Source organism: Tachypleus tridentatus, chromosome 1, assembly GCF_004210375.1.
Source record: "Tachypleus tridentatus isolate NWPU-2018 chromosome 1, ASM421037v1, whole genome shotgun sequence".
Lineage (NCBI taxonomy): Eukaryota > Metazoa > Arthropoda > Merostomata > Xiphosura > Limulidae > Tachypleus > Tachypleus tridentatus.
The window spans coordinates 61616117-61642994 of record NC_134825.1 but is presented as its reverse complement, the minus strand read 5'-3'; the positions used below and the strand labels follow the sequence as shown (position 1 = coordinate 61642994).

The following is a 26878-nucleotide window of genomic DNA, read 5'->3' as shown; positions in this document are numbered from 1 at the left end:
TTATTTTTTTATAAATTTTTGTTTTTACCATATTTACTGTGGGTTTCCTTGACTTGCTCAGTATAATATTTTTAGAAATGTATATTTTGTATTTTGCAATGTAGTCAGAATTATGTTGTTATATAGATAAATACAATTTATATACATATAGTTACAATTTATAATTTTGCTTGTTCTTAGATCACATAACTGAGTTTATCAATAAGATGTAAAATGCACTTGTACTTTATATTTTCTTCAAACAGTGCATTATATCTTATTTTCCTTCTATCATAAGTTTATTAATGTATGATTGTGAAATATTTTCCAAATATACTTTGTTACTTCTCACAACTCACCCAAATTATTTGTTTACTATTTGACCTTCTTGGTTTTCATGTAAACCCAGACAACATTTATGTATTCATATTGGGTCTTTGTACAGGTCAGTCAATAGTTGCAAATGTTCTGTTGGCTTCCTCTTTTTATATACTAGGTACTAATTTACCTACCTCTGTTACATACTTGTAATCATTGTCTTGCTGGAAGATAAGACCCTGTCAAACAAGTCTTGTTCTTGAAGGCAGTGACATGATGGATAAGCATCTGTGTGTATCTGTTACTAATCAGGATACCATAAATTTTCTATAGATTTCAGTTAAATAATTTGTGTATATTCTACATAATTTTTTTTTTCTCTCTCTCTCATTGTTTGAAGTTTGCTTGTTTCAGCATTTTGGTTTGACTAACTCTTAACAATGGTTTTGAGCAGCTACACATTCATTGGAACCACTTCATTCTAATATATACTTTTCTGTTCTGGAGGTAACATTCAAACCTGTATTTACACTTAGATCAATGGAGAAGTTGTCATGTGCAGAATCTAAGGTACTTAACATCATTTTTGAAGAGTTTGGGCTGTACCCATTTATTATCAATATCACTAGCTTCACATACCCTCTTCCTTTCAGAATTTTTATCTAGCTCATACTAAAACATGAAATTTTACCTCAATATTTTTCAAGGAGTAGTCTTTAGTTGCCAAAACTTTCATTTCTACCTAGTAACTGTGTGGCATTTTTGTCCTAGGAGCCTTGAATGCCTTTATCATACTACTCCTGGGAATAGTATAATTGCCTGTTTAAAAAAAAAAATACAGAAAGTCATACTTTCCACTCTGGTGTGGATCTGCTTGATTGGTTGAATGATAGCCAACCACAGTATAAACAATGATATTGGAACCGTACTGTGGTGCAGTTCATTTGCATACAACAAAGAAGTACCAATCTCATAATATTTGCATTTCATTCTCATTTCATTAAATGTTTCCCTGATTATTTCCAATAACTCATAATGGTTATGGAAACTTTGTAAGTTTTAGTCACACTTATGCAGAGCACTAAGATATGAACATGACTTCTTTTTGTGGATAGGTAAAAAATGTACAGTTTAGCAGCAATAGTTTGGATTTTTGCCCTTAATATTTTTGAAACTAGATTATTTCATACATATACAACCTTGTACTTTAGTAGTCTGTTAGAGATTATTACTTAACTAATTAATCTGCATCATTTATAAAATCTATACTAATTTTTGCATGCATCACTAATAAAGTATGTTGAATAGAATTAAAGTTAAAAATGTTATTTTAAGATTCATGAAGCTTATTAGAATCAAAATAGTTATAACAGTTCTTCTTGTTTAGTAACATTTTATTTTTTTCCTAAGTGTCAGAGAATTTCCAATATTACATATTTTATAAATCCAAATAATGTTGGAAAAATTTACAACATAATTATAACTAAATATTAAACTGTTTTTTATTAGATATTTTGTTATGTTAAGCTAGTAGAAAAAAATTGCTATAATTGTTACATTTTGTTTGTAGTACCGACAAGCAGTGAGCAAAACTCCACCTCAGTTACAGCATAAGCAGCGCTCCTTTCTAACATTTGGGTTTGGAGCTGGTAGTGGAGGACCTAATCCTTCTCCAAGAAGAGAATCCCACATTAATGTTAATGTGACACCCACTTCTCATGAAACTTCCACTGATACTCCTGAGATAAGAAAATACAAGAAGAGGTTCACTTCTGAAATTTTGTGTGCAGCTCTTTGGGGTGAGTTGCTCAAAATTAATTAAATTCAGAATATAAACTTATTTGATTAGATTCTTATGTTGGCCATAGATTTGTAAATTATTTTTTTTGAAACTAAGTTTATGCAATGGTTTTAATTCTGGCAAATGGTTTTCCAGTGATTATGTTCTGGCATGCAATCATTGGAAACAGTTACACTAGAAAAGTACCTGTATGCTATCATAGAGATGCATTCTAGAATTTCCACAAAAGGCTTAATGTGACATTAATGAGTACATAATGTGACATTATAATTGTAAGTGAAAGTGTCTCAACTGAAATATTTATGTGATATCAGGCCTTGTATTTTGATGCACAATGATAGTTCATAGATCATTGAATTCTGCCTTGCTGTTACTTTATTTAGCAACAATGATTTGAGCAACTGCCCTTTGTCAGATATGGTAGGAAAATGAATGATTATTGTATGATTGACAAGGAATATATTCTTATTTGTAACCATTTAACTCACAATAAACTATGTATGTATAACACTAGAAAGAGAGAGGTGGGTGGATTAAACCAGGATCTGATGCCTCATTAGTCATTGTTAAACAGAAAGCAGTTTTATTCCTAGATGTGTTTTATTTAAAACTTCATTTGTATAGTAAGACTTGTTTGAGCCTTTCAGATCAATAAAGCATTAATGCTTAATCGATGAATTACAGGTGTTAACCTTTTGATTGGAACTGAGCATGGTCTGATGCTGCTGGACAGGAGTGGCCAAGGGAAGGTTTACAATCTCATTACCAGAAGGAGGTTCCAGCAGATGGAAGTATCTGAAGGCCAAAACATTCTTGTCACACTGTCTGGGAGAAAGTCACGCGTACGTGTATACTATCTGTCCTGGCTGAAGAACAAGATTTTACGAACTGATGGGGTAGGTAGAAGTGTGGGTTTGACAACTCTTTTTTTTTTTTTTTTTTTGTAGTTTATTCCACCATATAAAATTTGGACAAAACTGATTATTTAATGGAAGATAAGATCAGTGATACTCCAGATACAAAATGTTTTGGTCAAAATGACTCAACTGAATAGCTGACTGAAGTGTGAGAAAAGGTGAAGTGATGTCATGGTAGATCACCAGAATTGCATCGAAATATTTTGCTTAGCTTTCAAGGAATTGTTGCAAGTGTGGTTCATTTACATTGTGCAATGTGACAGTAAATGAAGATGTCACACATAAAGAGGTTAAGAAGGTTTCATTTTGACAAGCAAGACTATTTGGTATTGATAAAGATGCAATATGAAATCCAGTTAACAAGATAACATTAAATAAATAAAATTATAAATAAAAATGATGGAAAACTGTCATATTTAAATAATAACTTTACACAAAGATTAGAGGTGAAAATAAAGAATTTACCTCTCATACGAGAAAGAAAGAAATTATTTGCTAAACATGGAACTATTAAAGATTGAAGATCACTGATTCCATAGTCTAGACTTATTGCATAAGGTTGAATGTTATTTAAATTAGCAATGCAGTAGGCCCCTTTCATTTCTTTATCAGCTTTAATTTTGAAACCAACTTCAATACCTATGAGAATCACTGGGTTAGTTGAAGTGTTAGGCTGCAGGGAGATCTTTTTCAGTGTTAGGGGGAAGATTTATGTTTGTTGAAACACACTGAAAGAGTCTTTGTGTCTGTCCTACAAAGTGGTGATTTTGTATGTTTTGCAAGTTTTTTCTTTGCAATTTTAAAATGTTTTTGGTCACATTTGTTGGAAAAATAGTTGGTAGTTTTTGGAAACTTGCAGCTTAAGTGACAAGCTTTATTGCATCGATAACTATATATATTCTATGGTGGGGTGTAATTCACATTTTCCCCCATGTACACAGAGAAAATATATGTTAGCTTTGGTTTATTTTATAATATTTATAAAGCATATTATGTTCTTTATATAAAAAGAGAGAGTACAGGTCAATAAAACAGAAAGCTTTAAAGTGGTTATGCTTGTATTAAATATTATGAGATGTCTGAGATTATTAGGTTTAAGTATTTTGACAAGAGATTTAATCTTCCCAGACAGACCTGCTTGGATGTCAAATGGTGGAAGGTTTGTTTGCTTTTTTTTCTTTTGTTTTGAAGTTCTTTAAGTTTATTATTGGTTTTGGAAAACTGAGCTCTGTAGAGTCCTATGTTTCTAAAAGAAATTAATGTTCTTAAGGTTGGCAGTAACTTCAGCAATTTAATAATCTTTATTTAGAATAATAATAGCCCCACCCTTGTCCACTAGCTTCATTATAATATTATTGTTATATTTGAGATTCTTTAGCACAGTTGTTTCTTGTTGGTTCTGAATATTGTGAGATTGCTTGGAAGATTTTAAGGTTTGTATTATATCATTTTCTGCAGCTTTATAAAACGTGGTTCTCTTGTTAATGGAAATGTCTAAACACTCTTTCTTTTTCTGTAAGTTGAAATATGGTGATCATCAGTAGGGTAATACTTTTTAACCTTCCAAGAGAATTTGTGAATGCCAGAAAGAATCTGGATTCATTAATAAAGTTATTGTTCAGACAGAAGCCTAGACTTTGGTTGAGGAGACTGAGTTCTGCATCTGAAATAATAATCATGTTGGTAACTTGGAGAGGGAGTTGATTGTTACTTGTAGGACTTATGAAGTCACAATTATTATTTGCATGTGCTTTAGTTTGAGAGGGCTTATATCCAGTGAAAAATGAAGTGATTTTAAACATTTAGTTTAGTTACTCAGTATGGTATTTTTTATAGTTTCAGTAAGGTATTTGCTAACATGGTATATTTTTTAAAAGGGTTGAATCATTAAAAATGCTGTTAGAAGCAGTCACAATGTTGGAAGTGTTGTTATTTCTAAGCTGTATTTTATTATTATTTTAAGGGATGAATGAGTCAGTTCTTTAAGTTATTAAGTTTTCCTCTTCTAGTGAGAGATTGTAGACTACAAGTGGCCATAAAAGCAATTTCATTATCTAGAATAAAACATGAGTTAGGTTAAAGATCATTAGGAGGTAGACCAAAGTGTTTTGGTGGAGAAGCTCTACAAGAGCAGTGGAAGAATTTTTGGTGAAGATTATAGTGTAAAGCTTGCAACAATTACAGTGTCATTGGTTTTGGGTAGATTCAAAGATAGAGAAGTGGAAAGTGAAGGTGTTATGAGCATGGAAGAAAAGACATTGAGATGTGGGAAGAATGCTCATTGTTAGTTGTAAAAGTAGGTATTGGGGAGAAAGTGTGATGTGGGTTGATTTCACAAGAAGAACCAAAAGAATGATTTGGAGGACTGCTGTGTCAAAGTGGAGAAGTTATTAGATGAGATGATTGGGCAACAGAGGGCTAGAGTATGAAATGTTAGTTACAGTCAGGTGGGAGAGATAGTGGAGTTTGGATAAGTGAAGGTGGAACACTGTTATTAACAACCAAGTGGGGTGGTTTGAATAATTTGAAAGAGACACAATTGAGAGAATACTGTGAGAAGTAAAATTTTTGAATTTAATGTAGAAAATATCAGTAAAATCCAACACATGATAAAATCAGTGAGTGGTATTAAATTTGTGTGATTAATGAAGGCAAATTAGGGGTTGAGTTCAAAGAGCTTTCAGTAAGTTCATTAAAATGCTGAATATTATTAAGCTGTATGATTAGTGCACTTTGCATGTTGAAAGTATAAGATAAAAAGTATCTGTTTACGTATCTATGTTTTGCACTAAAGGTAGTACGTTTAATTTTCTGAAGCTAGAGATATGAGATTTGATATTGTAAGTTCTGAGAAGCAGTCTTTAGCAGACTTGAAAGTCTGATTGAAAATGAATCTTCAATAATCGAATTGACTTGGCAAAGGAAATGGTTATAGTTGTGGCATTATTTTAGCTTCACTAATGGATGTTGAAAGGATTGGATATCCATTAATAAATATTCGTGTAGATACTTGACCAAAGAGTCGCCTATAATATCTATGTCAGGAAATAGAAGGGTATACTTATGTAAAAATAACTTTCATAATGTAAGGTGCCCCCTGCTAGTACAGCGGTATGTCTCTGGATTTACAATGCTAAAATCAGGGTTTCGATTTCCCTCAGTGGGCTGAGCAGATAGCCTGATGTGGCTTTGCTATAAGAAAAACACACAAAACACACATAATGTGAGGTATATGTGAGCTCAAAAAGTCAATTTACAACAAAAATATGAAACCCTAAAATTCAAGAGCTTTCCAAAGGTGCAAACTTGGAATGATTTAATAATATAAATATAATGAAATTGACACAGATTCTAAAGTAAACAAAACTTAACAAAAATCCATCATTAAATAATGTAATACTAAACAGCCAAAAATAATTTCTCTTGTTATAACCTGTCATTTTAAACTCTCAGAAATGTTTTTCTTATTCTGGACAAATATTTTCATTTACTACAGTTATATCACAAAATATAAAAAAGAAAGGAAATCTTGTTACTTAACCCCTACAATTACTGACTATTTCTGGCAAACATGACCAAAACCTTTAACATTAATAAAGAACTTACTTACACAACACTAATACAGTATGAGAAAAATGCAATCACAGTACATAGAATGAACCCAAACAACTCTTAGAGATCATTTTAACAAAAGTAAATATTCTGTTAATATCATATGAGACCTTGGTTAAATTGGGACTTTTAAAGAGGTGGAACTCCATTTTCTAACCCACTTTGACATTTCAATCAGATGATTAGGAGCATTAAAAGTTTTAACCCTCAAGAAACTGAACATTTTACCCAGACTGTTTCACCTGGGTTTAATCACTGCCTAATAAACACTTCAGTCAACCTGATGATTCTATTAATGATGTGATTCTTATATGTTTCAAAACTAAAACTCATAGAAGAATGGAAGAAGGCTATTGGATTACCATTTTAAATACTATCCAAACTTGTGGAATAAATCTAGATCTGGAAATCTGTGAAGTTCAACCATTAATTATTTCCCACTTTGACATATAGTTTATATTTTCTTTTGTCATATGTTGCTTAAATTTATGTTTCCAACTAATGTCTCTAAATACTTATTATTTGATTATGATAGTTTTTATGTTTATTTCTTCATCTTCTGTAGTTCTGTTTACTCAACATTTTCTTGCTTTATAAGAACTTATCTTCATATCACATCTTTATTTGACTCTTTTTTTTTTAATAGGAACGTTTTAACTTCTTTATGTCTAACATTCTCATTACTCATTACAATGCATGATGGAAATGAATCATATCTGCAGCAATCTTCAAAATGTAAAGGAAATGTTATGGTAGTCTACCATAGTGTCATTCTCTTTCTCACATTTCACTTTGCTTAGTAATTTTCAGTTTTCTTCTGATGAAGAAAGGACCACTTTTGGAAAGTACTTGTGCTATAGGGTTTCAAATTTTTATCAAGTAGTACCATTATTCATGTAATATTTTTTTTGTAAATGGCAATGTTTTGATTGCAAGCAAAACAAAACTACTACTTAAATAGAAAAAGTTAATGTAAACTTGGTATTCTTTACTTACTTATACATTTTTATTACTAAGAACAATAGATAGGATAATTTAGGTTGTGCACAATAATATTTTTAATATAAAAGAACATATCCATTAAGTTCTACAGTCATGCATTGAACAATATGTAGTTGGACCTGTTAGAGTTGTGATAGAAATTCTTTTGATAATTTCACTATTTTAGCATATATGTTTTGTGACATTTTTAGTATATTGCTTTCAGATAGTTACTTTGAGTGTTTTTGTTGGTTTTTTTTTGTCTTTGACAGCAGTTAGAAAAAAGAAGTGGTTGGATTAATGTTGGTGAACTACAGGGAGCAGTTCATTTCAGAATAGGTGAATCAGAAATTTTGAAATTTTATTATTTGATGTTTCAAGCAAAATATATTTTGTTATTTTTCTGAATTACATGTAGTTAATATAACTTACTTAGTTATCTCAAAACTCGAACTCTATCTTGAAACAAATTAAGCATAATAACTTGTAACATTTATTCTTCATTAAGTTTTTAAACCCATAATTTTTGCACATTCTGCTATAATTATTTTCATTATGTTCTAATAATTACCTACATACCTTATACAATTTCTCGTTTGTTTATAAAAGGTGGATAATAACATAGTTTGGATTAGTTTGCATCCAAAGAGACATGAATGTTACTGGATGTTGTCACAGACCAATGAGTAAATCAGAATATAGTAGCACCTGCTTGCATTTAAAGAACTAACATCCACATTTATTTTGTTACTAAGATAAGATCTTCAAAGCTTCTTGTGTACAAATTTTTATGTATTTTTGGTTAAAAGAAATAAGATTATTTAACTAACAAAAAAAGTGCTTAGTTGCTTAAAGATGCTGAAGATTATTGTACGTAAAAAATTATTGATGTATGAATTATGACATGTCAATATGTCTTTGTAAACCAAATTTAATTTCTTCATTTTTTTATCTACCAATGTCATTAAATTTCATATTTAAGAATGATCACTAAACAAGTATTGATTTTTGTCACAGAGTGGATGACATGCTTAGAAAGAAATGTTGCAGTTGTGCTAGGGATTCTTTTACATTTATTAGAAACAATTTTAACTTGTTTTTCTTGAATAAAATAAACAGTATTATAAATTTTTGTAATTTACACAAAAACATTTTCAGTGTAATATTTATTACTGATAAATTAACTTGTTTGAAATTTACATTTCTTAATTTAATACATTTGATTCCAGAGTTGTACATTTTTTAACATAGTTATGTAAATGATAAAATATTTAGTAGGTTTTGTTTTTCTGTTCCAGTCAAATATGAAAGGATCAAATTCCTTGTCATAGCTTTACAAGACAGTATAGAGATCTATGCATGGGCACCGAAACCTTATCACAAATTCATGGCCTTCAAGTCCTTCTCAGAATTAGTACATAAACCACTTCTGGTGGACATGACAATTGAAGAAGGCGTCCGGTTGAAAGTAGTATATGGGTCAGCTGAAGGATTTCATGCAGTTGATGTTGACTCAGGTTCTGTGTATGATATTTATATCCCTGCTCAGGTGAGTTGGATTTTTCAAACATGTTGGTAAACAATTTATAAGGGTTAATATTTTGTTGATGGGAATTGAGAATGCTGTATATAAATTGGTAGATTAAAACATATTTAGGAGCTCTATAAGCTATAGAGGATAGAAGTATTGCTCAATGGCTGTATTCCAGTTTATTAAAACTGTAGTTACTTGTTCTTGCCCAGACTATTTGCATGCTTACTTTACATCATATGCAGTCGTATGAGTACATATATATTTCTTCCTGATAGTAATGTGTGTGTCATTTTGTTTTTTGTTTTTTCCTTACTTATATTTTGTAGTCTAACTTGCTAATTCAGATCCACTTAGTTCAACTTAAATAAATTACATCCAACTTGTTTTTGGCATTGATTAAGTTTTTAGTAATTTCTCTTTAGTATCCTATACTTTGTAGTTCATGTTACATTACGTTAACTTGTATAATATGCAATTATGCTAAAAAAACTTTAGGTGATATGTAAAAATTAATTTTATCAGCATTTCCATGAGGCTGATTTACACTATTAAATTTTATTTCCCCTAAAGTTAAAAATATTTTCCAACTTTGAATTGTAACTTTGTTAAATATTAATATAAATCAACCTACAGTAATAGCTCTGACTTCTTTTTTAGTTAAAACTATTCAGACACTTATCCTTTTGATGTTACTTGAACATATTAAAGACCTAACCTTAGCAGTTAACTCTAATCTTGTTGTTGTATCAAATATTCAAAAATAATATCCTCTTTTATTAATTGTTCTGCATAACTGTGGTCACATCAGTAAAGTATGTATGCTTAAATTACTTAATATTAAAACTAGCCAATACTTTTGCTTTTCTTTACAGTATTGTACATGAAAAAAGTTAAAATTAGCTCTTTGTTCAAAGCTTGTTGTGAAATTGTGGAAATGTTAAGGAAAAAAAGAAAATAAAACATACTAGTGTAGACAATAGTTATAAACGATTGTTTTTTATAACTTGTGTTAATGCTGGACTGGAAATGTTACAGAGTCAAGGCCCTATTACACCTCACATCATTGTTACCATGCCCAACTCCAAAGGGATGCAGCTGCTACTGTGCTATGATAGTAGGTTAAAAATTCATATGTTGCTTGATACCACTTTAAGTTAGTTGTATATTTATAAAGAAACTAATTGTAAGCATAATAAAATAACTGTCTGAAATTTCATACTGAAATGCATTTGAAAACATTTCATGTGCCCTATTATTCAAGTCATCATATTATGTGAAGTAAAGAATAATATTGGCATTTCATAGGGTAATGTTATTTCAACAAGATGACGATAATGAAAATAAGAATTTAATTTCAAACATTTTCGATTATATGTAACCCATCTTTAGTGATTTTCTATAAAAACAGTTGTATGTTCAGTCCTACTAATTAAAATTCAATGTTATAATGCAATGCAGTTAGGAGCAAATAAAAAGAACTGAATAAGTGAAACAGTTTTTATATGGTAATTGGCTAGTAGTGTAATTAACAGTAGAACTGCATTTGTTGATTAGTAGCATGTATTTGATTAATAATTCTATGTTGGATTTGCCTGAATTTGGAATTTTGAAACTCAAAAATGATACAGTTCTTTTTATAATTACAAATAATAGACTCTGTGCATGCACTTGTATATGACTTCTGAGTGTGAAGATAATGGTTCATCTTTGTACAGAAATATATTTTAATCTGAAACATGTTTCAAAACTTACTCTGAGTTTAAGCTGGTAGTATTGACCATGTTGTAAATTAGATAAATTTTATAGGTCCTATTTTCCAAGGTAGAGATGTTTTGAAACATTAGGATGTTTGGTTTCTGATGGAACTTGATGTTTAAGAAGTTACATGCGAGTTTTCTAACAAGCTCTAATGGTTTCCATCTTGTTTCAAGATGTGGTATAAGAACACTATTTTAGTGGGGTGAGTCTAATAATTGAAGTAGGCTCTGTAGTCTTTCAATAAAACCTTGTAAAAAAAACAGATGTAGAGAAACGATTATGGATTCTTCTTACAAGGATGTCTAATAAAGTAGAATTTATTTTCTAACTCACTGTTGAACTGTGTGTTTGCATGTCATGAGTTTAGATCTATTAAGAACATTTTTTATGTTCTTGTGAGTAAAAAATAATGAATATATTGTCCACAGTTCTAAAACTAGTAAGGCAGTCTGTTAGTCATCAAAACAAAAACATTTGTGGATGTGACAACCTAAAGAGAAAAAAGTGATTGTTTTTTGTAGCTATGATAGGTTCAGACCATTTGTGAAGTTATTGTCTTGGAGTAAAAAAAAGTAAGAGAAATATAATTGGTTTTGTTAAAAGGTATGTTAATGAAAATGGAGGTTACTTCAAACCTGACCACTACATAGTTTTCAAAGGAAAATTGAATGACTTCTTATAATAAAGAAACAAATCTTTAATGGTGAAGCTAAAAATAGTTAAAGGCATAAGATAAAAATCAAAACTTATATAGAGTTTAAGCATGACAGCCAATCACAGGAACAATGGGGTGTACAGATAACTCAATTGTATTTAACTTTAAGGTGATGGAACTTTATCCAGAAGGGTAGAAGTAATCAAAGGTAGTGGGAGAAATTACACTATTTGACATTTTGAAGGCTGTGTTGAATTTTCTCTTTACATTGTAGAGTGAGTCACATGGTGTTACAGTTCACACTTTTGAATTTAGTTTTATCATCCAGCAGAAAATGTAGTTTTGAAGATAAAACTCATTTTATATAAAACTACATTGTCATTGGCTTTGCTAGATCAGATCAATGATGTTTTTATTTTGATAGAATTTAAGAAAGATCAAGTATTAATCTAAACTGAGGTTAGTGAGGTTTGTGATAACTAATAAGAGAAGGTTAAATTCTCTTAATCTGATTTTAACAACATCTAAGGCCAAGTTAGGATATTTGAGAATGTAAATGGGACACTAAGTTAACTGTATTAAATTAGGTAATTGGCATAGTTCACTCCACTGAAGAGAGAAGGGGAATGGATGAAAAGTTTAGAACTTTTACTTGAGCAAAGTTTTAATTAAAAATCAAACAGTTTGGGTCAAGACTAGAGAGAGTGCTTGGTAAAAGTTTTCTGAGTTTTATGTCCTAAGTATGTTTTTGCTAGATAACTTTCCTATCGTATATCCCTTTATCAGGATTGTGAGATGAGTATAGTCAATCTAAGAAAGTTTGTTGGAGATAACTAATCTGTTGACCAGAAATTGTGTCATCTTTTTGTCTTTAACTTCATCCTATAGGTATTTCTGGCAGAAGTAAGCTGTATTGTATTGTAGTTATATTTAGTGGATAGCTTGAACAATACAATGTTTATTTTAGGAAGAAATTATACATCTTAGACTATTTTTCTTCATTTTATTCTCAAGACTTTCACAAGTTAGAAAATAGCAAAGGATAACCTTCCATCGATATAATCAATGTGGAATTTTATTACATTTTGCAGTTTATTATAATTAAATAATTTAATTTTTTTCACAGAAAACCAATGAATATAGATTCTGAAATATTGAAATTAAATTTATATTTTTATTGTTATTTGTAACTTCTTAATATAATTCTCTATATTTTTTTTGGTTTGTTCAATTTTTTTTTCATAGAAGTATATCATAGAGAAATATTGTTGTGATTATGATCTATGAACTTATAACATCAAACTTCTTATGTAAATTGTTACAAAGAAGATACTCTAGATTAAGTTAGGTCTACTGTAGGTATTAAATCCTAGATCTTGTAGTCCTCACAACTAGGTTTATAGCAAGGTTTGTGATTATATATCCAGTTATTTCACATTAAGAACACATTCAAATTAGAAATTATTTTCATACAAAACAGTGTAATAAGTTTAAATTTCTGTTTATTTAGATGAGGGTGTCTATGTTAACACATATGGAAGAGTCAGTAAAAACATAGTTCTTCAGTGGGGAGAAATGCCAACATCAGTTGGTAAGTTTTATAACTGTTAGCACCAACATTATTTTTTCATCAAGGAAATCCCAATGTAAATTGGAGACTATTGCCTGTTTATATAAATGTTGTTTTACTTTGTTCAAAATGTTAATGCTAGTTAATAAGTGTGATAAGTATGAAAAAAATTAGTGCTTTAGTGTGAGAAGTCTCACCAAATATTAATACATATATACCATTAACAATCACTTTATAATTTAATGAGTGGTGTCTCAATATGAGTTGGTAAGTAAAAAATAAATGTAAAATGTCAGTAGGTATAAGGTTTTTTTTGTGGGGAGGACAAAGAAAGATTTTCAGTATTCGAGCACCATTGATGATTAATTATTTCTTGAGTAATAATTATTTTTCATCAAAATAACTGCCAGTTAGTTTGGTTTAGGGGAACTGCTAAAGCTTGGGGAATTAAACACATGTACTTTGTTTATGTTACATTCAGTTATTTATAAGGAAAGCATGATCATTTGGTACAGCGTAAGTAAAAAAATATTAATATCAGTCAATGAAGAGTTTTAGTTAAATGTAGCATATAGTTAGTATATGAAAGTATATTTTGTGAATAAAACTAAATTTTGTTTAACAGACAATGTGTGTGTGTGTATTTATGTGTGTAGATTAAATTTCTTATAAAACAGATTAACAACTGTCACTTAATATTTTATTACCCTTGAGAAGTATGATAATGACAGAAAAAAATGCAGCTACAACTTTTATAAACTACAGATTTTGTGGAGAAGTAATTTTAGCTATGTTTGTATCTGGAATATTTGTCTGTGTATTTCAGGTTGTAATTCATGATCCATACATTTCTTACATTCCTTTGTACAAAATTAATTTTTGTATAAGAATTTATTTTTTATTTTATTTTTCGTTATTGATTTATGTTAATTTTTTTCAGCTTACATTGGGACAGGACAGGTGATGGGATGGGGCAACAAAGCTATTGAGATTCGAAATGTGGAAACGGGGCTGCTTGATGGAGTATTTATGCACAAAAAATCTCAGAAATTAAAATTTCTCTGTGAAAGAAATGACAAGGTGAGGTGTTAGCTAATTTAGTCTTGTTCATGCTGAGTATAAGGTGTCTATGAATGTTATGTAGGGTTGAAGACCAGCTTGAAATTATGCTGCTATAGTAGGATGAAATGCCCCTGCACTTCAGACTTTATGTGAGGGGGGTTTTGAAAAGAACTTTTCAAAGTCACTAGATTAGTAAAGGAGGGCTTAGCCCATGGCTACCAAATTCACACCTTTGTATTTCTTTTCATGGGAAAGTATAAGGATGTTATTTACAAGATGCAGTTGCAACTCTTGACAAGTTGGGAGAGAGGATTGTAGATTTCATCCAAACAGTGAACTAACAAGTGAATTATCAACTAAATATTTGCTGACTTACTTGTATTTATTGATGATAAGCAGTTGGAATATAAACTTGCAAAGGATTACTATATTTTAACAAAGACTGTATGCTTCAGTCACTGAAAGAAACAAAGACCAATCAGTTGTAGTGTTCTGAGGACTGGCAACCATGGTTCTACATTTTCTGTTTTTTCTGCCTGCATCAGTAAAAACTATTATGTCTGATCATTATTTAATGTCATCAAGCTAAATGAGTTTCTGCTTGCTTCTTTCTTTTCTTCCTTTGATTTCACCTTTCAGAATCTCTGCCAAACATTCTCTCATATCTATCTCCCCAAAGTAATACATCTTCTATTTCCTATATGTGTCCAGCAGTTGTAGTTTTCTTAGAAACAGAGATACAATTGTGAGAAATCTCATGTAACATTTGTAGACATCCTAAACTTTCAGTTTTTAAAATATTAGTTTTTCAGGCTTATTTACATAATAGTTTTCTTAGAAACTGGGAGATACAACTGTGAAAAATTTCATGTAACATTTGTAGACATCTTAAACTTTCAGTTTTTAAAATTAGTTTTTCAGGCTTACTTACATAATAATTTTGTCATTTTTTATTTTAGTAAAAAATATAACTGACTGCGTGTTTCAACCAATTATTATAATTTATTGCATAGTTATCCCTGCTTTTGAACGCTGTATTAAACTGATTTTGGGATAAAGATGTCCTGGATTATTTTAGCATGTGTGTGTTAATTAGTCACTGCTTATTAATGTTCTGTGCAGTAATAGCAATCAAATTTTTTATTAAGGATCTCATACAGGAAAAAAAAAACGCAGTATGTGTTTAGACATCATGTCTTAAAATGTTTTAAAAGAGAATTATTTGTATATAAATATCTGTATTTACATTATTTAAATTGTTACAAAGTCCTCCATAAATCTTAAGGCATTTATTTGTTCATAACAAAATGGAGCTTTACTTATTACATGAAAAAAAAAAAAAAAATTGTGATACACTATTTCAGTAAGCAAAAGTAGTTAAGACTCTGGATACATGCACTCAGTTTAATCGTATCTTGACTTCAAAAAATATCAAGCTTTTATAAGTAGATTTTAGGAATAATTGTTCAGTTAAATATGTTTAGTATAATTGTGTGCTTAAAAGTTCATTTGTTTTGAATCTGTCTCATATTCAAGATTCTTGATCAGTTGATGCCTTTTTAATTACTTAAAGGAGTTAAAAGAGAAAGAACATAAAATAATTATTGGAAATTATTTGTACCGAAAGTTTATGTAATATTACGAACCCCAAAAGTGTCAAACAATTCAAATTATTACTTCATTTCTAGTTCATTTATGTGTAGCACAAAATAAAAGTGTATATGTAGTATTAGTTTGCATGTGAATATGAAATCTAACATTAGAGAGACGTATAAATAAAACTTTACTCAAAAAATATGAAAGCATAAGAAAAAAGAGCAAAGAAGTGAACTGGACTTATTGAATGTCCTTAAATACTAAACTTTATTCTCTTTCTTTCATATTCATCTTTGTATGTATTTGATAAATCTATATGCTTGAGAATTGCGTGTGCTTAAATATATGCTTTGTATAAATGTTTAAATGACAACTCTTTGTTCAGAGATATATAAAGATACACACAATCCTAATACCCAAGTATCAATATTATTTTTACATGATTTTTAGCAAGACAAGTTAAAAAGTTGCTTTCTAATATAACCATAGTAAAATAGCAAACAACTGTTATAATTACACGTGGCCAGAAGTGGATGATATCTTTGAAACTTAAATTGGAAAAAATTCTGCTTACTTTAGTTTTTGGGAAATGTGAGTTTTGACAAGTGGGCAAAGCATTGACTATTTCTTTATAAACAACCTAAAGAAAGAAGTCTTATCATTTGTATAAAGAAGTAGAATATTTGATACTTCAGTTTCATTTCAGCATGGCTGTCTGCAGTTCTTTTTACTAAACTCTTGCGTAAAAGTTAACACATTAAAAAAACTTGTAAACAGTAAGCTAATACTATAGCTCAGATGAGTAAGATAATACAAGAAAATTGTAAGGAACCAGAAATCAGTTTTCGAGATAATTACTGTGTAAGCACTAGAGAGTATTGTAGAAGATTGCTTTAAAAATTAACCCAAGTCTTATTCAACAACAGAAAAAAAAAACTGTATAGAAGTTCAATTATATAATATGTTGTTGCAAGTAATATAGTAAAGGTTGACCTCAGTTCTAACAAAAATATATAATTTCCATAAATTCAAAAGCTTGTATTTCATAACAGTTTTTCAGGTTCCTGAAAGATGATTTATTTTTTATCATGAAGTAGCAGTGAGTTTATAATATTGGTAAGTTCCTGACAAGTTACTTTGCTGAGAACTCCATCAACATTGTACAAATTGTTGTTTCTATTCCTGGAGAACTTGGTTCAAAACATAATTTTTAGCAGCATATTTCACTCAAAAAACAGTTTACAGTGATGTTGCTTTTTTTTAAATTTATAATTGTTAAAAGTCAGCATCCATTGAGTTTCAATTACTTCAGGTGCTGGAACAGGAATTGTTACATGTGGATAGTGTGACTTATTCTTATCAAATAGAAAACTCAGAATTCTTCACACCTAAATACACATTCACAAAAGTATACAGTATTAGAAAAATGTGAAGAAAAATAGAATGAGTGTGTGTTTTTCATATAGCAAAGCCACAAAGGGCCATCTGCTCAGCCCACCGAGGGAAATCGAACCCCTGATTTTAGCGTTGTAAATCCAAAGACATACCGCTGTACTAGCAGGGGGCAAAATAGAATGATATGAACTTATAAGCTTCCTGTACATCAATTCCTAGTTTTTAAAAAAAACTGATGTAAAAGTAAGATATGTTTAGATTTATGAAATTATTAGCAAATTTTTCACTCCAGCCATTATTAGACATGTGACTTGAACAGTTTTTCTTAAAACTAATTTATGGCTGGATACCACCAGTTTAAACTAGCAGTAATTAACTTGCTAGATTCACAAGATTAAGTTTTTAAGTATTGAAAAAGTTCTTAAACTGTATTCCAAGTTTAGAAGGTATTTTGTGCAGGCATCATGAAAAACTAGTGATTACTTATAGGTACTACATTGAGAATAAGACATACATGGCAGAACAGCTAAAACTTCAAAATATTATAAGATAAATATCTAACTACGTAGGAAAATAATTAATTAAGATGATCTGAAAAAAAAATTGAATATCTTGGATAAGCTAAAGTCACAGGTATGTGATTATAATGACTGAATTGCCCATTTGTACAAGTTGTGTTACTGAATCACTTTTTTTCCTACTTTTGTACTGAATACCATAACACAAAGGTGGTGAAAAAACTCCAAAATTTACAGGTTATCTTTTTTGCCAGTTGTGGCTCCATTAACTTGATTGAATACATTATACTTAACCAGGAGTTTATTACACTTTTGTTTCAGTGTTACGTGTTCTAAAGTAACATCTTCACCTCTGAAAATAACAAGAATGGAATGCATATTTGTTTAGCTGTGTGCAGTTTGGTTTATTGGTCTGTTATCTAGCTATGCACTAAAACAAACTTCAGCCTAGCCACTGCAGAGAAATGAACCCTCAATTTTAGCATTATAAAATCCATGAATTTTATTGCTGACCATAACCACCCTGGAGCATCATTTATGGTTTATTTGATAGAGACATCTTTATATTTCAATATAAAACTCCTTATCTACAACATATTTTTCAGAATACAGTACATTAATAGAGTGCAATAATGAACTAAGTAATGTTATATATACCTGAAAAAGTTTGTGGTAGTTTTATTTTGTGCATTTGAAAATGTGTAATTCTGTTTTATTTTCAGGTTTTCTTTTCTTCAGCAAAAGGAGGGTCATCATGCCAGATATATTTTATGACCCTGAACAAGCCAGGAATGGCTCACTGGTAGACAGCAGAACTAAGGTGACACAATTAAGCAAAAAAAAACCAAAAAATATTTCATCAAAGTCAACAAACATTATTCAAGTGGAATACTTCCTTGCCATCATTTGTTCCAGCCTGGGATATGTCTAAGCAACATTATTTTGTTACCAGCTAGATTCGAGCTTAGTCATTTTGTTTAATTTTTTTTGTAAATGTTCATGAAATGCCAAACACATAAAGCTGAGTGTGTGTGTGTGTGTTTTGTACGAATGATTGCCTATATGCTATGTAAATATTGCTGTATTTCTTTAATGGTGGAACTCATCTCATAACCATTGGTTATTAAACTCAAGCCTAACTTTGAACTTTGTCTACTTATGTAATAATTTACAAAAACAAAAAATGAAATAATACATAGTGTGCTGAAAAAGATTCCACACTAAAAAATTTATCTCAGTAACCTTGTACTATTTATTATGGTGAGCCTAGTTTGCAGAGAACTGAATACAAATGTTTGACATATCAATTTGACATTTGTGGATTTTATTGATTAAACTACAAATTAAATATAGATTACAAATAACTTCAAGTTAATAATTTTAATATACTTACTGTTCCTAGTCTCATTTTTCTTCTAGCTGACAAATTACAAACTAATGACAGTTAAGGTTTTAATCTTTACTAATAAGAACATTTCTTTATATTTCAGAATTGGTGTAACAATTATATAAAAAAGTTTCTGTGAGAGTGCAGATCTGTGTTCTTAATCCTTTGAATAATATTTATCATACTAGTTTGTAGCAGTTATTTAAAATCGTTGTATTTTGCAAAACAACATTAACCCAGATATAATCCTTTAACTATTCATATTCACAAAACAGCCCAATATTCACAGATATCAGTAGAATTCTGTGGAATTTAGTTTTTCATATTATAGTACAATGTACTGTGACCCACCATTACAATATTATTCTGCTAATTTCTATTTGGAAAAAAAAAAAAAAAAATCGTGATAGTGAAAATAAACTTACTTATCATACATATCAGTTGAATACATAGATAAACACTCTTCACATTACTACTTTGAAAGTATGTTGTTTTTAATGACTAGCACTATTTATTTCAAGATTTTACACTGTTGGGAATGATGTTTTTGCTAATTGTTTCCATGGAAATTTTGTTTGTTTGTTTTTTTTTAACTTTCAGTGTTCTCACCTGTTTGTAAAATTGAAATGTATAGAGGTACATTGATTGCATTAATATAAAAACAAGCTTCCAAAACGAAACCTTTTTAATATCTTTACAAAAAAAAGTTGTAACATACATGATTGGGTCAGAGAAAAGCACTTTTGGTTAAACTTTGAAGGTCAAAGCTTCATAGTTTTTTTTTTTTCAATTTAATGTCACTGTCTCAAGATATGTTAGCCTTTCTCAAGGCTAGTTTTACATGACTAAGTTTTAAGCTAACATTCTGAAACTTACAATTGTGATTGGTAAAATCTTTTCATATAATTCACAGGGAATGGTAAATATTTAACGCAGGGTAAAATATGAAACATTATCAAAAGGTTAAAAGGGTCAGTGTAGTCTTTTTTTTTGTAATGAATCATGTAAGCATCAATAAACATGTGATACTGATCTGCGATACTTTAAATATCTGCTAATTTACACATTCTTTGTTTGTCCTTTTGCTGAGGTAAATTATACTTTTCTATTTCATGTCTATTGGTTTCTACAAAGCTGGTTTTACTGAGAGTGCTGTCACTGTTACTTATTTCTGAATAAAAATGGTTTGTTTAGAAAATTTGTTAATTTGATTAGTTTTTTTTATGTACAATAACAGATTTTGATATCAGACAAAAAATTAACTTTAGTTGGGATTAAGTAACATAAAACACCAAAATAAATAAGCTCTCTACATTACTATATGTTAGTATTGTAAAACAATAGATCCTTATTTCAGTAACCTAAGATGCTGGTCATTTTAATCTAAACATAAATTTGGTTTTTTACACAAATTTGTAGTCACCTGGACAAATGTTTCTACAAGCCAGGTACAGCCTTATGATTGTCAGGTTACTGAAGTTTCAGTATGCTGCTGGACATGCTCCATATACTTTCAGCTGTGGAGGTGTTGAACTGAGACAGTCAGTCCTACTATTAGAAGAAACTGCATATGCAATGTGTGTGTCACTTGCTGATTGTTCTTCTCTTCTTCTGGTGAAAAGGTATAAACTAGAATAGCTGTTTGTGAATTTAGGGTCTTATCTGGCTGTTCATGTGTAACCCATCTCACGTACAGGTTCGGAAGTACCAAACACCCAGTTTTCATATAACAACTTGCATTACTGCTCAATTATATCCTTAAACACCATGGTTTGGAAGTATTATAAAATTTCTATAGTTTATTGACTTTACATTAGTCAATAAATTGATTATTACCAGATATTAAAACAAGGAAGTTCGTCTACATTATCTGAGAAAGTTTTAAAATCCACTGCATTTGTAATTTAAATACAGATTTACATGTTTTATAAATTTGTCTAATAATCGTGATATATTATTATGGTATTTGATTGATTAGGTTCCTTATTAAACTTATCTTTTTGTACTCAAAACCTTTGGAGAAATTCTGGAAGATTTAAACATGTAAGAAATAAGAGAGACTTGTATTTAATTATTAAGTTGTTATTCAAGTAAATGAGTAACTACCTTACCATTTAGGTATTATAATTAAGTCTAATTTTTAGCTTAGTTCAGTTAAAGTATGTTTGACCTTACAGAAAAGTGTACGTAGGCTTAATTAGAATGTTAAAAAAAATTTTCTGTTGCTTGAAAAAAATGAGTCATTAATCTTGTTGTTGTAACAGTTTCTGTTACTGGGTGGGTTATTTTGTATTATTAGATAAAACTAATATTAGCATAACCCAATTCATTTAAAGTAGAGGATAGTGTTCTACAGTTTCGCCAAGTAATATGCTTAACTGATAGAACTAAATGAGCACTTCTTTCATTTCATATCTGTGATGTAAATTCAAAACTAGCTGACAGATTCAGTTATCATAAACAACTATATTGTTATGTGTTTCTATATTATTATCGTGTGTGTCACATCTATACACTCAAAGTATTTAGGCATCACTATATTGTGACAATTAAGTGCCCTCTGATAAACAATAAAAAGCATGTAAATTAAATTAAAACACAGTCCATGACAATGGATTTTGAAGTGTCCTGAAAAATAATAAGCAAATGAAACAATCCATTAGATTTAAAATACCATAATCAATAATAAAATTACTTTTTACAATTAACTTGATAGAATCATATATCCAACATTACAATTATTAAAAAGATATTGAAATATACAAAACACATTGTACTATTTTAAATTTGATCAATAAGGTAGTATTAATTTCATTACTGATTTACAGTGTCTTGTCTTTTGGTTATCTTCTCTTCCATGATTTACAATACAAAGACAAAATGGACTCTAATCCTTTACTGTCACTTGGGAAGCTATCTCTGGATAGATGATTGAGCAAATTCACAGATACCTGTTGATACTGTAGAGATGGAATTAACAAGAATCTCTGGTTCTCCTGCAGGTGGAATTATTGTGGTCAAAATATTTTTCTGAAGCTAAGCAGTTTTAATCTCCTACTAGCATTCTTTTAAACATTATCACAATAGATAATCTTTGGATTGGACTACCTATTCTTCTGGATTTTGTTCTGTTGTACATCAGGTTGGCTGTCTTCAATTTCTATGCATCCATCCTACTCTTCTCTTCCTCATTATCAGTTACTCACACATCACGTTTTATAGAGAATATTCCCATTGAAAAGGTAACTTTCAACTTTTATTTTGCTGGAACTTCATGCCCACTAACTGTTTGCAGTAAGATCCTTCAAATTTGGTTACAAAGGAAATTGGCATCTCTCCAGATTAGATGCACTTAAATAAAACTTGAGTAAATATTTCAGTTCTGAATAAATGAGAACTGATTAAACTCAGAAATGAGTTCTCAAGTGATAATGACATGAGTTTGTAATAATATAAGTTACTAAGTTTCATAATGAAACTTTATTTTTCTATCTAAATTTAAATTTTGATTTGTAATATACCTAAGGAACAGTGCACAAGTTGCTGTGGTGCATTTAAAAAGCACAAAACCAAGTCTTTGAAATATAGTTTGTATTGTATATATCTGTTTTCCACAAATACTCAACAGATGCAGTGTAAAAACATTTTAAAGATATATTTATAAATTTTGTTCAGAGAAAATAATGCCTAATTCCCTCCCTTTAAATATGTAAAGTAACCTTGATCAAGACATAAAGCATACAATGAAAATGACACTTAACATTCCTTGATAACATAATGCACTACAAGATAACAGAATCAGGCAACAGTAATTTTCACCTTTCTATATGTACTACTCCTAATCTGGCTATCATGACATTTTTAGGAAAGCCATTTTTTCTTTCTGATGGACTGTAGTAAACCATGTTTAAAACCAAAGATTACCAGCATTATTAGTTTGGTTATAGGTGATACCACTGAGAAGAAAAATGCAATTCCTTTGTCAGATTCCAGTGTAACAATATTTTCTTGCTTAAATTTCCCCTTGAATTTTTTTTTTTTTTTTTACAGTTGCTAATATTTAAAATCACAGCAGGTAAAAAGAGCATTGTCCTTGTGTTCTAATACTATCTGAAGATTTGCAACTATTAGGCCAAATTTTATTGTTTTAACTACTTGCTGCAATAATTAAAATGTAATTTTCAATGGAGATGTATCATACTTAACCCTTTATCAATACTTAAAAAACACTAAGAAAAATGAATACTTCAGCAAGATACATAAAAGATTTTTTTCCAAGCAATAAAAAATGGAGCAATAGACTGCCAACTAAGGTGTAATAGGTTTTAAATAGGCACGGGCCTAATAGGTTAATTCCAACATGGATGATCTGTCAGCCTGGCTTATGCACAGAAATAGCTACTGCATGCAGTGTGTTTAGAAACTCCAAATTAATGGTTGTCATAATGAAAACTAGACATGTATGGCAATAGTAAAAGGGGTATTGACCCCAAGGGGAGTTATCATCCACTACAACATTGGTAATCCCAAGACAATGAGGTTCTGCCTGTTGGCAAAGCAGTATCGACATTACATAACAAATCAGTGATGTAGAGAAATATATATGCAAAAACGGCTTATTTGGGTTGAGAAAATATTTTACGTATAAGAGCGAACAACGTTTTGACCTTCTCCGGTCATCGTCAGGTTCACAAAGAAAGAAAGAGGTAACTGACCGGAAGCTGACCACATGTTTGGAAGGGGTTGTGTAACTGAGTGTCGGAATGTAGAGGGCGGTGTTAGATGTTTGAATATATAATTTTATTTTATTATATTTAATATAGGTATAAAGGCGTTCCTTTATATTGGTTTATTTTGGGTTTAAGTTGTTGTACAAGTAAGGCTTCTTTAATTTTGCATTTGTTTATGTTTGTTTATTTAGTCTGAGTGTTTTCTATGGTTATGTTGTGTTTATTTGACTTGCATTTGTTTGTATATAGTTGTGGTTGTTGAACATGAAGTTTGTCTTTATCGTGGTGAATTCTATGAGGGTTACTAATTGGTTGCTGGGAATGTCTATAGTTGGGTTAGGGTCTCGGATATAGAGTTCTAAGGCTATCTTGCAGGCTTCAGTGGTTGGAACTTCTGTCAAGAGGGATATAACATCGAAACTGGCCATCAAGGCTTTACGATTAAGTTGATTTAGACTAGACTGGAAATTAAAAGTCTTTAATGAATGAGCTGGCTGATGTTACATTGCATGGGCATCCTCCAAATAAAATCTTGGACATTGATTTTGTTGGATACCAGGCATGGGGAATCAAAATCTGGCAAAAGAACATGTGGAATTTCTTAACCCTTGCAGAGTCCTACTCTTTTCTTTTCAGCATGTACATAGTTGATCAGGTCTACATAAATGAAATGACCCATAGTGACACCACACACTCACAATTGCTACATGCATCTCTCACATGCCAAAAGAAGTGGTGGAAGGGCTTTGTCCATTCAATCAAACTAAGCTTTTTGGATGTTGACTACCAGATATTGAGACAATTTTTTTTCACACCTGCTAATACTTACAAGAGAGTTCCATATAAAAAATATCACTTTTCTGAGTAAAGTCTTACCCTTCTAAAATATGCTAAAGCTCAGGAAGTGCAAAGAAAGAAGCTTCATTGATCTACCGAGTCATGACCAGAATGGAGTGTGGAATTCACTTGTGCCTATCAACAGCAAAGACCAAATTATAGAATATGCAGGTTGTAACTGTTGCAAACTCTTTGTTAATCTAAAGATGTCCTAAGAAGGTTGAAACATTGTTCTGTATTTTAATTATTAAATTTTAATACCCATACCAGCTGTCTTGAGAATACACATCCACATTTTAACTTGAATGTGAACAGTACCAACTTCCCTTTACACAATTTTCACATATTGTATAGCCAAAAACTAGATAGAATTATCAATTTGTTTAAGAAAAAAAGATAAAAAACATATTTACACACGGACAATGAAATCAGCATCAGAGCACATTAAGAATACATAGAAACCATCAACATGAAAAAACGTTAAGAAAATTTCTAAATGTATAATCATAAAAAGGTGAACTGCAGTAATAACAACCATTAACACAATGAAGATATTCAGTATCTGCTAAAGTCAGGTGGAAAAATTAAGAAACATGGGAAAATTTAAAAACGGAAAAGGAATGTTAGACAAACCTGTGACATGCCAAGTCACATTACCACTTACTATCCAAGACCAACTCTGGGCATAATAGTATAAGGAACACTTTAAGTACCTCTACTGTGGTACTACAGCAACTTCCAAATGACCATTCTTAAGGTGTGAGTAGTTCAAATTTTATTAAAAACATTTATGTTAAGCAAATTGAAACTAGTCTGATTACCTATAACCTTTTCAACCCTAGCAGTGTATTAAAGTTACCTAGTACAGAGAAAGAACCAACTTATCCATCAGGTTAGTCAAATGTTAAGCAGCTTGAGAGATATTGTTTATAAAGAACTACAACTGATGTATGTAAAGAACCAATTTCTAAACTTATATTTACACGTAAAAAGGAAGGCAAAGTGAAAGACAAATCACAATAACTTGGAAATTTCAACTATTTACATTAGCAAAAAAATTAACAAAAATCCAACATTTTTAAAAAGTGTTTCCACAACTCATCATACAAAGAGAAAAGTCACTTTAATAGTTTTCTTAAATGACCAGAGCTACATTTATAGAAGCAGTATGGATGGTTCAGTACCTGCCTTTGATTAATAATCAAGATGCTTAATACAGTTGGAATTTCATGTGGTACCATATTAGAGGTACATTAGATATAATGTTAAATATACTATTATGCCCATGAGATGCTCTCAAAGCATCTGACTTGACGATCTTGAAGAAGAATTCATGATGGAGCAACATTTTAAAATCAAAAACAAAATCAAGAAATTCAATTTTACCTTTAAATCAAATTAGGTTTGAGTGCAAGTATGGAAAGTTAAGACATTTACACCTCCCTTTTATTCATATTAAAACAGGAAAAAAAAAAAAAAAAGCTTATAAAGCACTAGTTTGCTAACAGGAATGTAATAGGATATCCATGTGCACAGTCTTTTATCTTTACCATAACTTACCAAAATATGAAAAAAACAAGGTTTATCCAAAGTGTAAATAAACAATATGCCTATTTCCATTAACATATGAAAAGTTGTTTTTTTTAATAAACTATGCATAAACAGATTTGTTGTGTATATTAATAAACACAGATACAAAATTTTTTAAAATTCAGCACTGTTTTATATTTTTGTTCATATAAAAAACTAACTTTTTTTGCTGACATATTAACTAGATTAGAAAATAAAAGTTGGAAAAACTTAGTTTACATTTCACTGTAAATTTCATAACATTCTCAGGAACAATTATTAAAATTACAAGTATATACGAACTCTAACACAGTAATATACCAAAAATTGTTTATTATAATAAACAACAAACACATTCTTAATGTTACATCAGTACTAATGTTCCTTCTAACAATATGGTTTTAAAAGGGAAACAAAATAAAGTGCACTTCATATTAAAAATATTTACTCAACTAATAAGAGCAAACAAACAAAATTACAATATTCTTGCTAGAAGAGTATCTACATCATTATCTTGTTTTACTGTCTTCTATTTATAATAGATTTCTACAAAGCCATGAGGCAGAGACAGTTAAAAACTGAAAATATTAAATAATTTGAAGTATTTCCACAAATTAAAGAAATAGTTTACAAGCAATAATGATAGTTTCCACTCAAGC

At 30.1% G+C, this 26878-nt stretch overlaps 1 protein-coding gene across 3 annotated transcripts in view; it reads left to right on the top strand.

The window, feature by feature from the left end:
* The window catches only part of LOC143249840 (serine/threonine-protein kinase mig-15-like), a 97704-nt gene extending 77423 nt beyond the window's left edge, over positions 1-20281 (top strand). For 2 of the 3 annotated variants that reach the window (XM_076500388.1, XM_076500404.1), the window contains exons 20-27: positions 1868-2096; positions 2783-2994; positions 7881-7947; positions 8907-9157; positions 10178-10256; positions 13066-13146; positions 14066-14205; positions 18419-20281. In XM_076500388.1, coding sequence (XP_076356503.1) covers positions 1868-2096; positions 2783-2994; positions 7881-7947; positions 8907-9157; positions 10178-10256; positions 13066-13146; positions 14066-14205; positions 18419-18502 — 1143 coding nt within the window. In that variant the 3' untranslated portion in view covers positions 18503-20281. The remainder of the gene's footprint in view (positions 1-1867; positions 2097-2782; positions 2995-7880; positions 7948-8906; positions 9158-10177; positions 10257-13065; positions 13147-14065; positions 14206-18418) is intronic. The other variant, XM_076500397.1, reaches the window with a different exon arrangement.
* The last annotated feature ends 6597 nt before the right edge of the window (positions 20282-26878 follow it).